Raw genomic sequence first — 18,611 nt, 5'->3', positions numbered from 1 at the left:
AAAATTCAGTGGAATATTTATTTAATCAGAACGTAAGAGTTATAAACTATACTAAAAAAACAACAAAATCTGTTTCTACTGCCATACACGTTCAAACTGGCAATCTCGGCAAAATCCTTTGCCCCCCAAATCTTTATAGACAGTGTTGAAGAAACGGAGTATCCGCCATCTCCGAATCTAACGCTCAGCGGCAGCATCCTCCTCGATGAGTCTCCGGCGAATCCAAAGCATGAATTCAGCGGCTGAGAGCAATCCGAAAGCGGCGTAGACGAAGGAGGAGGCGGAATCCTGGAGGAAAACCGACAACAGCGGCGTAGACGAAGGAGAACAATGTTTCTTTTTCAAATGAATTGAATTTGCCAATGACGTAACTTAATTTTGTATGTGCAAAGACCATAATACCCCTGCATTGTTATTATTGAGTAAATTTGTGATTGAGGGAGCTAAGATCTCATTAAATTCGAAAATTAATACTAGCCATTGATTTTTTTGATCTTGTGGCTATGATTTGTTCTCTAGTTATTTGGTTAAGAGGTGTTTGCCATAGATCACTACCCTGTGGTAGTATAATTAAATGGCAGCGTTAAAACATTACATGAATATCCTTTAATATCATATTTTTAGGACATAAAATAAACTTTCTCACACCAAAACGTCTCATAATGCTGATATCGCACCAACTCAAACTATCTATTTTTCAAAACAAGATATTAAAAATAATTATATTTTCACCATTTTCCATCAAAGATATATACATATGATTAGTCTAATTATTTAAAAGAAAATGCGACCAGTCAACGAGGCACACGTGGGTGTAGCATGTGGAGGGTATCACCAGGAAAGAAGGATTAGGATTTTGAGTGGGCCAGCTTTTGTTCCACATTCGTGTGTAATTCGGGCCGGGCCTACAGATATTTGGGCCATGTGCAGTGCATAGCTGGCCCATGTGATTTTATTATTGACAACCTAACTACACAATCTTTACTTCAAATCCCACCTTTAATTACTTCATTAATCATTTCTTCACAACTTTAGGTTGCTTACCACGCGCAATGTTCCCAACTCTTTTCCTGGACTATTTTGCCCTTATATAATCCAACTAGTATTATTTGTCTATATTATTATTATTATACTTGACTTAAAATATTCTGATTCTGCTTTCAGATCCATGAAAATATGTGTAATGTTATATATGCAATTTAAAGTAGTACTATTATATTATAGTGTATGATTGTGGGAATGATTAACATGAGTATATAGGAGTATATTAATTTAATTAGTGGGTCATTATCGTTTTTATGAGAATATTATGATTGCTTCGAACTACCTAATGATTTCCTTGTCCAAATGATGAGAGGCTATCCACCTTTAATATTTTTCTGTACTTTTCTTGATTCATTCTAATTTTTTATGATGATTTAGAATGAATTTTGTGCTGTTATTTTCCTTTCCTGAAATAATTATATAGTTTCATGGAAGTTACTGATTTTATTATTTAAAATTGTAGAGAATCTATAGCCTATCTTGAAATGATTTATTATTTGAGTGAACTACGCAAATGGTCCATGAACTATGTGTTTTGCACGTAAATGATACCTAAACTTTAAAAATATCATGGGTAGTCCTTGAACTAAGGTGTAACCACATTTATGGTACTTTTTTACTATTCATCATAATTTTACGCCCAAAATGCCCCCAAGGCATGAAAGACATTTTTGGACTTTCATGTCTAGGTAATAGATTTGATATTTTCTTTATCTCTTTTTCTAGTACTGAATATGATTATCTCTTTTTCTAGTACTGAATATGATATTTTCTTATAGTTTGAGTACCTAAAATGATATTATTCACTTCACTTTTTCAAACACTTTTAGAAAGTAAAAAATTAAAACAAAAAATAGTATGAAATTCTTAAACATATTAACTATAAAAATTTAATTTAATTTTTATAAATAGCCCTACCATACCATTTATAATTTTTATAATTTAATTCGTTATATAGCTTAATGAAAGTTATACTAATTATCATGAAATTATCCATCTGGGTTAAGTTGTATTGTTCAATCTTATGAACCAAATATGATATATATATATTTAATCATGAGATTTAATTTTGCCAACTGAACACCCATTGTGTATGATGGAATCATGTACCTATGTGAATTTATTTACAAACTCGGATATTAAATTGCACAGGGTTAAAGTGACGTGCTCGATTTCATTATTATTATTTACTTATTTTACTTTGTGGTCACTATCAAAGTAACGGGCCAAATACCATTATTATTAACTCTTGAAATTCGATTTTTGGATCTTACAATATTTGGGCCACTTAACCCAATGTCTATAAGGTAGTGTATTGAGAGTTGCACACACACATAAAAAAAGAGAGAAAATATAACATCAGAGATGTTAAGAGTTGCAGACATAAATAACATCTTCAAATCTCGACTGTCTTACAAAATATTATCCGAGTGTCGACATGGTGTCTTACAAAATGTTAAATCTCGTACAAAACTGCAGCGGAGTGTCGACATGGTTTCTTCGCGACTCGGTAACAAAAGCAAAGAATACAAGAGGAATTTGCATAACGATATTAGACAAAGTTTTCAATTCTGATTAAGGCTGATGATGTACAAAGCCATTGGTCTCCCATTGCTGGGGAAGTTTAAACAACAAATTGCCTAAGATTGGTTCCTGCACTGTTGGAGGTTTCGGTTTTGGTGGAATATTCTGGTCGCCGTTACACGCCCCAGCTTCAGGCAACTTTCCATCTTTTAGTTGCTGTTGGAGGACATCCGGCAACAAATCAACACTTTGGTCCTGCAAAGGGAAAGAAAAAAATGGTTACATTGAAAATGGGAAAACAATAATACAAACACCGAGTCCAAGGGGACAACTTTCCAGTTCCACCTGTGTAAGCTATTGGACACGCGCAAGACCAAAGGAGCGAAGCATATGATAAGAGGTGAATGAGTATGAAACAGGAACAAAATGCTACTCCATTGGAATAGACAATAGCAATTGTGAGAATTAATAAAAATAATAAAATGAGATGAATCCACCTATCCTACCTAGCAAATATTGTTAGCCTAACTAAGATATGTTCTGAGATCCAAATATGAGTTGGATGGACATCACAAAGTTTGCTGAATCTCGGTAAGTATATATAGATCATGAATTCTCGGAAATGGTTCACTAGTAACTGTTTTAGATATCACATTTTTTTAATTTTCGTGTAAACATTTTAACCTAAAGCAGTGCTAATATTTGGTAATGCGACTCTTTTCATCATTTTGTCCAGCAGAAGCATAGGTTTAAGTAGGTGATAATCCAGGTCAATACAAGCAGATATAGTCAAACCACATCGAGAAATCGACGGATTATGCAAACCAATTATAGGAATCTTTTCTTCTATTGTTATAAATCTGCTATTAACCAGACTATGTTAAAGTTTGAGATAGATCCATAAAAGTAAAAACAATGCCATAGAATGCCCCCTGTGTTTCCTGAGAAGGCAAGGCCGTGCTTAACAATGTTTATGCCGCATCAAACCCTGACTAGGCCCCTATCAGGCACTAAGTCTACCTTGCTACCTACATAGTACCTACCAGTACCACCTTTTATAATATCTAGTAATTTAATATTTATAAATAATTGTGAAAGGTTCTTGGTGATTATTAACCTCTACATCAATCAGAAGTAGTAGAAAATTGACTATTTGGCATATCATAACCAAAAGACAGGTAACAAAAAGTTCTAGAAACCTTCAGTTGCCAATCAAATAACAGTCCTAGCTGAATATTTGTTTCCAAATAAATTCCATGTCAGCAATGGAGCATTTCTGTTCAAGCAAACCAATTGCAGTTTTTTCTGCTACAACAGATATCATTTTATACTATTAAGGAGTTATATAATAAAGAGAACTTACAACCAATGTCTTCCTCCAATGATTTAATAATTTTACTTTGTAAGCCATTTCTTCATTCTGATGCTTTGAGATGAAATCTTCCTCCAAAGTCTGAAGTTTAGAGTGCACTTGGTATGCTTCAACATATCGATATCTCTGCAATATGTAATAATGAAACTCATGAGTGATTGTTAATTACTTCACGAAGACTTCATAATGGCAGGAAAAGATCGGAAATAGACCCAATATTGAGTTTTCGACACTCAAGATCTAATGACTGAATAAACTAATTAACACAAACCAATGAACATAATTCTTAGGAAAATAAACCATGCCATCAATGTTTCTAAATGCAGGCTAGGGGGGTGTGGGGCCTAGCTGCCCTTCCTGGCAGACAAAGATGTGCACAGGTCTGAGACAGGAGAAACCATGCCAAGTACCTGATGACTTAACTGCTTTAAACTCTCATATCAAAACTTTTCTATGTGGAACGTGTCAAACAAAGAAATAACTAATTGATTGATAGCCCATGCCTCATGTACAAGAAATTAAAATACAGACTTAGTAAACATAGGCTTTTCAGAATAAATTTTTCAAGTTCCGAAACCGAGGACTCCTTATATAATGAGTTGAGGATAGGTTTTATGGATATTCAGTAAGAACTACTGGTATTATCAATCATAAGTAAGGATAGGATTAATGAACGGTAGAATGCAAAGGTCAAAACGATGGAAGTTTTGATTCTGTAGAAACCACTCTGTTGTCTTCTTATGGTGACTGCTGCAGAAATAATTACCAAGATAAGCTAACAGAGACTAATAGAAACTGCAACTACAAAGTCAACAATAAACAAGCACAAGTACCTGGAGATGGAAAACCACAAGAAGGCTTCCCATGGTTGATGCAGGGTCATTTTGTGCTACATCAAACATGCATTTATGAAGATATTTCTCCTCATCGGCATTCCAAGGAAACTCAATCATTCGATCCACTAAGTTCCTTTTAATGCAAAGACAGCAAATCTCAGAGACCAAAATCTCCAACCAGGTTAGCCAATTGTTAAGCTGTTCATTTGCTTCATCATAAGCATCTTTCAGTTTCTTATCCTTGACTTTCGTACAAATCATCCTCTGGTACATGAATGCCTCAGTCAGAAGTCCACACTCTACCCGAACCCGAACAGCAGTGACAGCTTCGCCAACTGAAACTAATGTTGCTCCCCCATCTCGCCCTGACCACCTCAGTACCATTAGAGCTGCATCAGGATTCTGTCTCTCTAACAATGCCTGTGCAACCTTAGGATGGATATTTGGGCCTGCAATTTCAGGAAGGAGCCGGCATGCTTCCTAGGATACAAGTTGTGAAAATAATCAGTACAACGTGTATATATCAAAGTAGCAAAAGATACAAACATGAAGCACAGTGATTGTGAAAATATTAGCCACAAAAATCTACTACAACTAGGCATTTCATCATTTCGGATCTAAAAGATAGGTTAGTAATTAATCTAGAACTTGAAAGATAAAAACTACGAATTTAAGCCCCCAGCTGTTGAAACTGTAGTCTAAGACTATCATGTACTTTTGAAAAAAACACTATGATAATGTGTTCTTTAATAAATTAAATAGATAAATAATTAAGCAGTCCCATTGCAAATTAATATAGAATATATGGTCTTTTGAGTCTGTAATTGAAGGGTTTGAACGTTCAGTTTCTAAATTTATTACTCCATCCGTCCCATAGTAGATGTCTCACTTGGGAGATGGCACGGGATTTTAGGAGATGTTATTTTGTGTGTTAAGTGGTGAGAGAAAATATAATTTTTTAATTGATGTGAAGAAGGAACTTTTTCCAAAATAGGAAATGTGACATCTTTTGTGGGACAAACTAAAAAGGAAAGTGTGGCATCTACTATGGGACGGAGGGAGTACTTTTTATCATTTAGGTTAGCTACTTTTGGACCTTCAATTGATAAAGCTCTTGAACTAAAAAATTGTTTTGCTTGCAAATTTTTATGTAACTAAATGTTTGGCCTAGGAAATGCTTTTAATTATTTCGATTTTTGAGGGGCAAAAGAACAATGTTTTAATGATAATACTAGCCAATGCTTCTTGTATTTCACAAATAACATGCTTTCTAGCTATAATGATTGACATCAAAGGTCTATCATATTTATATCTTTTCTTCACTGTTCTTTCTTTTCAAAGAAGGCACATATAAAAACAAATTATATCTCTGATGAGCTTACATGCTAAAAAGGTGATAATCAGGTAAGCAAAAGCCAAAGGGTCACTGTTATACAATGGTCATTCTAAACATGAAAACCAAAGCAAATATTCAAACAATTAGCAGATAATTGCTTGAAGGAAAACAAGCATATAGTCAAAAACAACGAATGAGAGAACCAGAAAAGAAGATAGTAAAAATAGCAGGCATACATTCAAACATATTCAGCACAAACCACAAAAAATAGCACATGCATCCACAATATTGCCTCAACTGTTCTGATGGTGAAATATCATCAAGTCTTCCTACATACTCCACTTCAGTAGCTGGCTAGAGAAAATAATAAAACCTAAAGAGACTTTTAAGATAACTGTCTACCTCTAAAGCTTCATCAGTGTGGTCATCCAAAAGATAGAAGACAAAAGATTCCAGCAAAGAGTGCCTGGTTATACAAAATGTGACAGCAAAATCATCAACAATGTCCCTCCACTTATCTTCAGGGATTGTCCAGTGCCGATCAAAGAGAAAATATAAAAACTGCAAAACAGGTTAAGGAATACCACAAGTGTACTTATGTGCAATAAAGAGAAATTTAATGAAGTTATCTTCACTTTTTCACTTCGTGCTAAAAATAATTTATAACTGAGGAATGATTTAAACAAGCTGGATTGAATTTAATAGGATACAATAGCTTGCTTGGCAACCACCAAAGTAGAATTTCCTTGTAGAAAGAGTAAGTCGACAGCAACTCGGAGACTTTCGAAAGGGTAGCATCCTGCCAATCCCTGTAACTTGGATAGAAAAACTGAATTTCCCACACTAGCCAGCAATGATGAAATTGCTAATTCCCCTTCATCTTGGTGACCATATCCTTCATCATTTTCAAGGTTTGAAAGTGCATCTTCAATAAAGAGGCTAGATGTACTTTGTTCACCAGACCCCAAGATACCAGCAACTGAATCAGGCCATGCTCGGTAAATTGCTGCAGATTTCCTTTCACGAACAGATGAACTCCATGATGCAAAATCAGAAAATCTACATCTCACATTTTCCAAAAATTGATGTCTAATGCACCAAGCCATGATCTCCAAATGCTGTAAATTGATACAGGCAATTATTGTTAAAATCTAAGTTAGGAAGACTGCAAGACATGATTCAGCAAGACCAGCAATCAAAATTACACAGAATCATGCATCTGGTTAGGTTTATTCGGAAAATAATTTGTTAAAGAAATTTAGCTATGTAGCGCAAGTATTAAAGAAAACATAAACAGCCTTGGTATCACAAACCATTTTGAAAATGTAGGTATACAATGAACAAAATGGCCAAGAAACCAGACAAGATGCAACAGAAATATCTATGCCCGTGACATTCTATACTGCTTTGACACTAATATACATAAAATCTTCTAAACAGATTCTTATGGATACAAAAACAATAACTACAAAATATGGAGCTGACAAATCAGGATACTTTGAACTTTTACCTGTTTTGTCTTCAATATACTCTCTTGAAGATGATTAAGGTCCTGAAGCATGACTGAAATAGAGCCTCTGAATGAAGACTCCAACACTTCAAGAACATTGGACATGCCTGCTAGCTTTGAAGATATTTTCAGGAGAGAACTTAAATGACTTTTCATCTCTGATGCTGTTCGACTATCTATTATGAATGTCAAGGTTCACAAGAACTTGTAGCATCTGTCATAATTTGTAAATAGATAAACTTTAGGATACATATTGCATTGAGTTCCTTCAAAATACTTTGGAAAGTCCGCCTGCACCAGTCTTTGACAACCTTCTCGTCAAGCAAAAGTGCAATGACAGGATCACTTGATACAGCACTTTCATCCATGCATACATCTGTAATATCTGTATGCTTCTATTAAGGAGAAACATGGAAGAAAAAAAACTAACTAAGCCACAGATAATAGATAATCATCAAACCACATTTCTTCAACTGTCAAATACTCCATTCATCCCCAAAAACTATAGCACAATTAATATATTTGGTGTCCCTCGAAAGTATCATTTTCCTTTTCAGAACGTGTCCCCACACTCTACAATATATTTCAACCTTCTAAACACATAGTATTTACCAAAAAAAATCTCACTTCATCTACCAACTTTTCTTAAGCCTTGTGTCCATCCAATGTGATATAGTGCTATGGCTTTGGGGAATGGGGACAGGGAGTAACAAATAACAATTCAAAACAACTAAACTACTTAGAAATCCTAAATTGTTTGTATCCATGATAAAATGAACATGGAAAACCTTAAAGATAATACTTCCAGAAAAATTATGCTACAACGTGAACAGAAGCGAGTAAAAGCACATCCTAAAGGAAATCTAGGGCAAATGTTAGTTTCAGTGATATTGATCATGGGAGGAGGCAGAAATGAAGCCCTTGCACAAAAGAGGATACACAAAATAGAACACATATATAACACTGAAGGATACAATGGCAAATCAAGGAAACTAGGTTGTTCTCCAAGGTGACATCGAAGAGTGAATACAAGCGTTGTACATCAGCAACAAGTTGATTCGCAGTATCCTCTTTATCTCTCAGTCTATCATCATGCCTCTTAGAAATAAGACCAGCCTCAATACATTCGTAATAAAGGCGAAGGGGGAGCTCATTTCCCCCCTTTGGCAGGGACATTCGACAAATGGGGCAAACCTCACATCTTTGACTGCATTCGTCGCACAAAGCAGCATGGCCGCAGGGGATAAGAACCCTTTGTACATTGAGGCCGCAGCTTCTCAAATCCCTAGTTGCCCTACACCGCTCTACTTTAGCTTCATTGCACAACTCGATTGGATCAATCGACGCCAAACGAAGTAACGCCTTCTAAAATCAAAGCAAATAGCTCTAGTATCAAAGCAACCTCAAACAAGAGTAAAATAACAAAAACAAAACGACATAATTCGCAAGCAAATTGAGGAGCAGAATGAAATGAATACGGGAAATACGGATACCTGGCTGCGAGATGCGGTGGGTTCATCGAACTTCCGACCAACCATTAGTTGACAGGCTTTGAAAGCAGCAAGAAATTGAAGGAGGTAAATGATAAATTAGCACAGGCAATAGGAATTCTCCCACAGTCTACTGCAACTGAGGCTGAAATAACAATAGAGAAAGAGAGAGAGGAGAGGAGAACCCAATGGCAGGGTCAGGTCAGGAGCTCAATTTTACGCCCTAACCTTTTGCTAATATTTTTAATTGTTCTTTTTTGTTTACATACTTGTATTAAGTCTTAACCAAATTAGTATTTTATTCAATTTATACCAATTTTCTTCTATTATACACATAATTTTCCCAAAATTCAAATCAAAAAAATTAATTAAAAAATAGAAAAGTTATGATATACGACTGGTTATATTTAAAATTTATAATAATTTGACCAAATTTTATAATTTTTTTTTTTGTTATTAGACCAAGCATCGGCAAGCCTAGACAGTGACTATTCTTGTGCTAATTTGTAGGCATCATGCTACATTTGATCCTATGATTTAAAGTTGTTTGATACTCAAAGGTAAGAATCGATCTAGTGACCACAATTTCATAGTCTTTTTACAAAACAAATAGAAATGTGTTTTTTATGATATTTTTGTGTAAGATATGCAATTTTATGTGATTATAATCAATGTTTTACTGAAATGCTATTTGGCCGAGTAAACGGTTTAGGGTTTAGGGGAGATTGAGTGGATCATTATTAAGCTTTTGTGGGTCTGTCCACTTGGATTTTTAATCAATAAATACGAAAAAAAATCAGATGAGCCACGTGACAATCCACAATTGGCTCACTCTTCTTGCATCATCATCATTGGCGGACACAATATAGAGAGGGGAGGGGCTTAAGCCCTTCCTGATAGAAATTTTTATTATATGGAGCAATTTATTTATCTTAATGTAGAGAATTAGAAGATGTGCTGTAATATTGATTGTACTCCCTCCGTTCGCCATTAAGAATCTTATTTATAGAAGGCACGAGTTTTAAGAAATGTTAAGAAAAGTGGATAGAAAAAAGTTAGTTAAATAAGAGTTTCACTTGTATATATTAGTTTTAAATGAAATGTGAGTGGAATGAGTTTCACTTATATAATTATTTTTCTAGCCATGAAAAATAATTATACTCCCTCCGTCCGCCATTAGGAGTCACATTCTTTGGCAACACGGACTTTAAGAAATGTTAAGAAAAATAGGTGGAAAAGAGTGAATGGAATATGGTCTCACTTGTAAATATTACTCCAGATTTAAATAAAATGTGAGCGGAATGAGTTAGAGGAATGTGGGACCCTATTACCATTTATGGTAAAAGTGAATCGTGACTCCTATTCGCGGATGGGGGAAATATTTTTCTATTTTGTTGTGTCCATCAAAGCTATTTAACGGCAATATTTCAACCACTTTTTAATAATCACTCTCTTACTTTTCGATTTGTAGTAAAACTATTATCATTACTAAAACTATTTTTCATGTACTAAATGGTAGTTATTCTTTCACACACACATATACAATGAAGCCCCTACCGAATTTTTTTTTTGTGTCCGTCACTGATCATCGCGGAGCTGGCACATGGGTTGCCCGTTGATGCGCTATACCTAGCAACTAAGCACGTGACAGTATAATTTGGGCAAATTTTGTGCATGCTCTTATAGTACTATAGTAAAAGTGAAATGATAAAGTAATAAAAGAAGATTCAAAATTCTAAAATGAGACATGTATTCAAAATAGCTTGTATATTAAATCCTTATTAAAGCGCCTATTGTTTTATTTCATAGTGTGGATTTAAGCAAACATATCATAATCTATTTGGAGTAGTGCTTGTTTCTTCTATGTTCTTTTGCTCGATTCATCATCAATCATATTTACTCTATTACTCTATCTATCAGATTATATGACCACGACTACACAATATGAAAGTCAAATTTTAAGTAGCTCAAACTTTGGTGCGATTTGGATTTTCATGGACCCAAAATAAGTTAATGAAACTACAAATAGGTGGGATTTGGATTACCTCAAATTAAATTTGACCTCGTCCAAACGCAATGAATTAGTCAACTATTATAATCAAACCCACACCATACGTATTGTTCATATTGAAACATGTCTTTCCAAAGCATTTTTTGACTATTCTCTTTCTGCACAAAGCAACATTTTTGTCTTTTATTTGTAGATAAACTCTAATCTTTACATATCAAATACATTTAACACAAAATACAATTATGCACATTTATGTTCCAAGCTCATAAGACAATCAGAAGCTGTGAAAGATTTAATAATTTGAAAAACAAGTCTTCTGGTGTCTACAAAGTTGAGGCTGAGTTAATCCTTCCTAAAACACACTTATTATGACAACCTAACAAATAAAATTATAACTCAACCAAACCACTCTAAACACTATCATCTTCTTCTATTAACAAAGAGACCTTCAAAGTGATCCCACATCACAATCAACATGTTCTTTTTTCACCATTCTAGAGGGCATGGATTGGATTGTGACTATTAGAGTTCATGCTTGAACTCCCAGAAGCTGGATTTGCCTGAAATGCAGACGGCCTCGTTGAGCCTTCAACGAGTTTAAGCGAGAGGGCTGATGGCCCACCGTCGCCGATGGATTCTCCTAGGCTCAGACTGGACATGCCGACAAGCTCGTCGACGTTGATGGGGCTCTTCGAATGGACAGCAGTCGGCTTCACCACTTCATGGGTTTCGGCTTTGACAGGCTCGGTAGTGTATCCTGGCCAAAACTGGATGGGCGCCGGGAAGAGTGGAGCGACATAAGCAGGATACATGACCGGGTAAGGATATTGGGAGCCCTCTAAGTTAGTCAGAGCAGTGTCCCCATCGTTGGAGTTTGCAGATTCCAGGGACTCACATTCTTCATCCATAGCAGTAGGTACTGCGGCTGGAGTGCTGCTTTGTGTCTCGGCTTGAGAAGGGTTCACAGGGAGAAACTCTCTTGACATCACAGTATTATCGGCTGCTTCCTAATTGAAAGATATGATGCAAAAAGTTTATAAGTTGCCCAAAACATTATATACCTTAACAGCATAATTCAACCACAAAACTAGCCCCTACTACGTGTGTATTTGTCGAAACACATTTCAATGAGAAACACTTGTCCACAATTATTGATGGCTTTTTGCAGAGCTTGAAATGGTCTATCTAATCAGATAGATATTTTTTCCATATAAAGTGGATGGATGGAGTCATCTGTTCCATAGGTATACATCTTGTTTTGCATATAGCTAGATGTCAATGAGGACTTACTAAATTTGTGAATATACACATAGATCTAAGAAAGAAGGAGGCTTACTTCATCGACAACAATATCGAATAGGCTTGAGCGTCTTTTCCTCCTAGACATATTACTTTGTCTGATGAAGTACTTTTGGGCATGGCTAGCAACCTGAGTAGGAGTTCTAGACATCACATAGTTCCTTGCAATGCCACGCCAATCACCTTTGCCAAGCTTTTGCAAGCCAAGCAGAAATAACTTATGTTCGTCTTCTGTCCAAGGCACTCCTGGAAAATAAAAATACAATTAATTTGAAGTAAATTCACACGCAATAAATGTCAACTGAAATGCGAAAGGCAAAGGAAAAGGAAAGGACCATTTACAACAGCAGCGAGTAAAGCATAATGGTGGAATTTTTAAATGGAACAAACTTCTTGAATGGCAATAACAGTGTTAAACACTTCTAAACTGAAATTTGATCATGGACAAAAGATACAAGGCACCTATAGGAGTACAATATGACATAGCCCAAATTCAGCATCTCTTTGAAATCCCAACCCTAAAAACCTCACCTGCATTGCCCAGTTGCCATCTCTTTTGAGAGTATAAGCATCAAAACGTGCAACTTTTAATCATGTGACTCGACCATTGTTTTTACAGAGATTTTGACAACCTTAGTTCTACATATAATCATTTTCAGCATCTATGTTTTTTCCTTATTTGAAGCAGCCATCATGGACACTCAAAATAGACACGGATTTGTAGGGACGGTTAAGACAGTGAAATTTAACGAATAACGAATATGTCGTACCTCGCTTACCAGATTTAACCAGACTGTTTTCCCCACCAATAATCACACTTAGTCACTTACCAAGCCTAACAATGCCATATATACATACCACTGACAATCTTACAACTCATCATCTCATTCAATTCTCTATAGAAATGTAAGAAAAAGAACATGAAAAAACTAGTCGTTATTATATATCCTCTGCCTTCATTCAGCGCCTATTTCAGTCTTTTTCAAGCACTTCGCAAGTTTCCACGTAATCCAAACCCACATAGATACAATACGTATACACGAGAGCGCAATTAGTTCCAAAACGGAAGCAAAAAATAACATTAGATGGAAGACAAAAACAGCCACTTTAGTTCATATTCCCAAACTCTTCCCGGGGCGCAACCAAACAGTTGAATTCAGAAACCTAAATAGCCTAAAAATAGCACAGCAGATGCACACAACCAGATTGATTAAGAGACATGTTATACGAAAGCACATGCAACTGAAACACCCTAAATTGTATACAGAAAACATCAAATTAACATGGATAGATGCAAATTAGGTACCACCAAGCATCCTTTTCTGTTTTCCTCAAATATACCAACAAAAAGGAAATTCAATCTTACACCAACCAATCCTTATCCAAACTCTCCAACAGCCTACACTATAACCATACGCTTACAAAAACATTCAAAACAATCGTTTACAACAACACATCATCCATTTCTGGCACTAACCTCGATTTAATTTTATCCAAAATCAATATTAAATCCCCAAATCAGTCAGATCCACACACAAATTATAACAGCAAAAATCCCCAAACCGAATAGAATCAAACTTCAATAACTAAAATAAACATTAAAAAAAATAAAAGTGAAACCTTTCTTCCTCTCCCGGCTGGAGGAAGACCCAGCAACAAAGTCTTCAGACGCGTAGCCCTCGGCGGGGGCGGAGCCAGCAGAGGGGTGGTCGGGGGTGTCCGCCGGAGAGTCAAGAGCAGCGCCGCTTAGCGGCGTGGCGCTTCCGCTTCCACTTCCACTTCCGCCGCCGCCCCCGCCCATGTAATGGGTCAAGTTGCCCATACTCGCGCTCTTCCGAATCGAGCCATCAATCAATCGGACTCCAAACAGCTTCACCCCTCGATTCGGGCACGTGCGGGAATTGTGCCCGTTGTGGCTGCAATGCGAGCACCTCCTCGTCATTGCCGAAGCAGCGATGGAAACGGGAGGAGCTCGATTTGGTACAAAGCGGATCGTTGATTTAAATTATTTTTTTTTTCTAAGATCCGATAGAAAATGGGATTTGTTGGGTATGTGCCTACACCGAACTATGGTGTGTGTGGATACAGATATAGATATAGATATAGAGAGAGAGAAGGTCTGATCCAAAGAAGGAGACTCTGACTCGGGAGTGAAAAGGAGAGAGAAGTTGTCTGTGGGTGAGTTTGCGTGTAATAATTTTATGGGTAAGATTTGTTTGTATAGATGTAAATGTATATATGTTCTGTACCTCACTCGAATGTATAGACCAAGTGGATAAAATCGAACCACCAAATCCTTCTCGATTATCCTAATTAATTGAATGTGCTCATTCAATTTTATATTATTGCAGCATGATCCTATTTTTATAATAATAGTACTAGTACCATATTTAATAGGATATTACCTGCATTTTTTCTTTTTCATTCGGTGATTTAAAGTGTGGTATTATTTTCATAATGATATATTGATATGTTTTATAGTGTGAAAAAAGGATTAAGATGAAATGAATTTCGATATGGATTAGTATTTTGGAATAGGTCTGTTAGTAATTTAGATTGTTGTTTTGTTTAGTAAGGAAAAAAACCTCGTTTCCTTGTCACATGTTTTGTACTACTACATGTGCTGCCATGCCATGAGAGATTATTTTTTTTTTTAAATATTATCCTTCATATCTAAATATACCTTGTTCTGAAATGAATAAAATATACAGTAGTTTTTTCTTTTGGCATCAAACCAAATGGAGCAATTCAATATTGCAACAGGAGTCATTCACCCTCCCAAAATTCATCAGAGTCAATATTGCATAACAAATCACGAAGTCAGATTTAAACATAACTAAATAAAAATATATAGATATATGTAGTAATAATTGTTTTAAAGATGCATGGTGTATTTTTTTTAATTATTATTATCTACATATAAATATTAATTTTGTATAAAATTAAAAGTAAAAAGTAGTACATATGAACTTTAAATCTTAAATTTGTAATTTTGAAAATATTAATAAATTTATACCAATTATATCTTCAAGGGTTTATGGATCAAATGGGCAAGACAGAGTTGATAACAACTGAAAATGTGATCAATTTTTAAATATGGGCAACGAAGTGCCTATATACTTTATGTGAAGTAAACTTCCAATTTCTTATACTAACTTGCTATTAATACTTTAATACCCTACATAGAGGAAGAGGATAGATGATATCGTAATTTCAGACTAGAGGAAGTGTTAGCAATGGTCTCTTCACCCTTGTATGTATTACTCCGTACTTTATAATGAAAACGTTATTGTTAAAAGTTTAGATGATGGTTAATACTTATCAACGAAGATAGTTTAGATGAATCCTTTCATAAATACATCTGATATGAAATTTAGAAGTGTATGGACCACACAATAACAAAAAAATGTTATAGACTATTTTTCAGAGTTGTGGTGATCTTAAGGTTATGGATTCAGACTCCACCATTCGCTGGGAGACTTTTGATCTTAACCCACAAATCCGATCGAACAGGATTAATCGGATTCCACCAAATACAAATTCGGTGTGTTCAAGCAAAAAAAAGTCAGTTTTCTAATGTAAAATGAAATGTTCAAGCAAAAAAAACCTCAGTTAGAAATTAAAAAAAATGTAAAACGTAAAACAATAATGAATTAAGTATTATATCCAAACAAAATCGATAAATAAAAGAGAAACACGCATTAATTATAACCTTATCCATCGATTCTTGTAATGATAATTAGTACTACTTCTTTCGTCCTTGCGCAAGTGACATACATTTCTTTTTCGTCTTTTACGTTATTCCCTTTCTTATTTTGCATACTCTTCACTTTAATTATTTATTAACATTTTAAAAAACACGTATGAAAAAAAATGTCGCTTATTGTGGGAGTGGGAGTAATAAATTAGTACAAAAAAATCAAAGGCAAGAAATATAAAAGTGTGATTCCGACCAATTTTCTACATAAGATGTGGTTGATATAAGAGTATGATTCCGTCCAATTTTCTACGTAAGTAGTCATAGATGTGGTTGAATTGTGTACAACCTTTATTCGGTCTAATAAAATTCAAGCAATCAATTAATTTCATTAAACTGATGGTCCACGCAATAAATATGGATCCATCTTTACTAGCTTATACCAATATACAAACTTTATTCCCTTTGTTCCTTGTTCCATTTTAAGTGATTGACTGTTTATTATCATATGTCTGAGAAAAATAATAGTAATAAATAGTTAAAGTAAAGTAAGGGAGATACATCAATCATTTGAATTGAGACGAGAGTAATAATTAATTGATATGGTAGTACAACTTTTGAACAAATTTCAAATCCCTTTTTTTTATAAACCTTACCATGTAAACAATGATTTTATAGTATTACAATTCATCCTCTAGCTTAAAAGCAGGACTATATAAACACTTTCATAATTTAATAATTAGCTTTTGGTACATTACATTTATAAGCCATTGAAACAACATTTACAAGCCACTGAAACATCTTAAAAGCTTATTTATAAATGCTTTCAAACAAGCTTAGCTAAACAACCCCAAAATTAATATATGATGGTGCAGTGCCTACTACTGTCGTGTATTTTGTGAAATTTATAACGAAGTGCTCAACTTCTTAGTGTTATACAATAACTCCAATCAGTATTTATTATAAAATTAAATATAAAGAGAAAACCCTGATAAGTGATAACTTATTATTAAAGTGAAAGTTAAATACATAAAAGGTAGCGATGAATTTTAATTTGATCAATGACCCTAGTCCAAGTAGGGTTTGCAGTCCTACTGAAACCCGAATCCGATTAAATATACATGACAAAGCCACTTCAAATAAGTTCCATCAAACAAAAACATGTCATGACAAACATACTCCACGTTCATATTTCACATCAAAACATACTTAGGACATAGTTTTTGTATTTAAAAAGAAAGCCAATCCCGTTCGCTTAAATTCTCAACTTGTCTTTCCGTTTCGTTCTCAAATAGTGTGCAAAAATCAATATCTTTTTAAAAGAACATAACGCTAAATTAGACTTTAAGAAAAATAAATTAATTTAAAACAATGCACGCATACTAAGTGATCTTAATTAGGAAATTCTGATATTTTCCTTGTATTTTCATCCTTAGATTGATTCTTTTCACGGCACTATTGAGCCAACTAATTTAATGTTTGGGCTTTTGATAATAAAAAGGAGAAAAGGTTTTGGGCTGTTACTATTCACGTTGGCCTAAGATAAATAACATTCAGTGTTGGTTCCATTTGCATCTTTCATAATGATCACGTAATTGAATCTTTCAAACGTAAAAAGAATTTGGGCTATTGAATAAAATATTTTAGCTACTAGGAAAAATATGTGTATTACAATCCTAAATATTGATTGGTCCAGCCCCTACCCACATCGATATCCTAAATCTTTATCCTTATATAATTGGTTCACAGTTCACACGGCAACAACTGCATTCATGGGTGGACGCAGAATTTTTTTCCAGTAAGGGCTTTCTTTACTTGAACTCCGTCCGCCCCTTTTAGACACGACATTTCAGGAAGTACTATTGTTTAGTTGTTAAATAAAGAGAAAAAATAAAATAGGAGTAAGAAAAAAATAGGTTGAAAAATAAAGTACAATAAAAAAGTATGATATTAGTCAAATAAAAATAATACTATATCATTTTAGTTGGAACAAATACAATATATTATATTATATTATATTAAAAATTAAGTGATGAATTATAAATTTTACTTACATAATTTATATGGATTTTTTAATTACACTTATAATTTATACAAAGAAGTTATACTTTTGAAAAATTATACTACTGCTAAGCACTATTTACAACAAGTAATAGTAGCAGCTTTATTTGAAGCAAAATAATGCGGCGCTATCTCCGAAGGATTTTCACAATATAATAATATTATATTAATCATATTTTGTTAGGTACTCTTCTTCTTCCGGACACGACAACTTCCATTGTTGTTAATTTTGCTCGGCAATTTTTTTTTTCAGATTAAGTTCAGCCCTTTAATCATTCAATTTTCAATAATTTTGTCTTCAATAACGTTTATATAATAAGGGCTTAAGACACTTTTTAAAAAATTTCAAAAAAAATAAAAATAAAAAAGATAAGAAAACTCATTTTGGGTAAGGGTGTGTGTCCGCCCCTGACTACGTCTCAATCATACCA

The 18,611-nt window shown here is 34.5% G+C and overlaps 2 protein-coding genes across 5 annotated transcripts; both read right to left on the bottom strand.

Annotated features, from left to right (window-relative positions):
* Window positions 1-2,379: 2,379 nt before the first annotated feature.
* Window positions 2,380-9,338, bottom strand: LOC121799895 (E3 ubiquitin-protein ligase HOS1-like). Of its 4 annotated transcripts, none has more exons than XM_042199409.1 (9): window positions 9,116-9,338; window positions 8,597-8,987; window positions 7,873-8,007; window positions 7,623-7,798; window positions 6,823-7,230; window positions 6,515-6,673; window positions 4,774-5,256; window positions 3,932-4,066; window positions 2,380-2,823 (listed from the first exon to the last, which is right to left on the bottom strand). In XM_042199409.1, the coding sequence occupies exons 1-9, from the start codon at window positions 9,158-9,160 to the stop codon at window positions 2,620-2,622; spliced, it is 2,136 nt and encodes a 711-aa protein (XP_042055343.1). In that variant the 5' UTR covers window positions 9,161-9,338; the 3' UTR covers window positions 2,380-2,619. The 4 variants fall into 4 exon arrangements, with proteins under 4 accessions (XP_042055343.1, XP_042055344.1, XP_042055345.1 ...); XM_042199410.1 differs by having other exon boundaries at window positions 8,597-8,984; XM_042199411.1 differs by lacking the exons at window positions 2,380-2,823; window positions 3,932-4,066 and adding an exon at window positions 4,409-4,690.
* A 2,067-nt stretch (window positions 9,339-11,405) lies between these two features.
* On the bottom strand, window positions 11,406-14,627 carry LOC121799894 (transcription factor KUA1-like). Its single transcript, XM_042199408.1, has 3 exons — window positions 14,043-14,627; window positions 12,460-12,668; window positions 11,406-12,130 (listed from the first exon to the last, which is right to left on the bottom strand). Exons 1-3 carry the CDS (start codon window positions 14,362-14,364, stop codon window positions 11,618-11,620), a joined length of 1,044 nt encoding a protein of 347 aa, XP_042055342.1. The 5' UTR covers window positions 14,365-14,627; the 3' UTR covers window positions 11,406-11,617.
* Window positions 14,628-18,611: the final 3,984 nt, after the last annotated feature.

The sequence above is a fragment of the Salvia splendens genome, chromosome 4 (assembly GCF_004379255.2).
Source record: "Salvia splendens isolate huo1 chromosome 4, SspV2, whole genome shotgun sequence".
Lineage (NCBI taxonomy): Eukaryota > Viridiplantae > Streptophyta > Magnoliopsida > Lamiales > Lamiaceae > Salvia > Salvia splendens.
The sequence above is the reverse complement of the archived record's forward strand: the minus strand, read 5'-3'. Positions and strand labels throughout refer to the sequence as shown.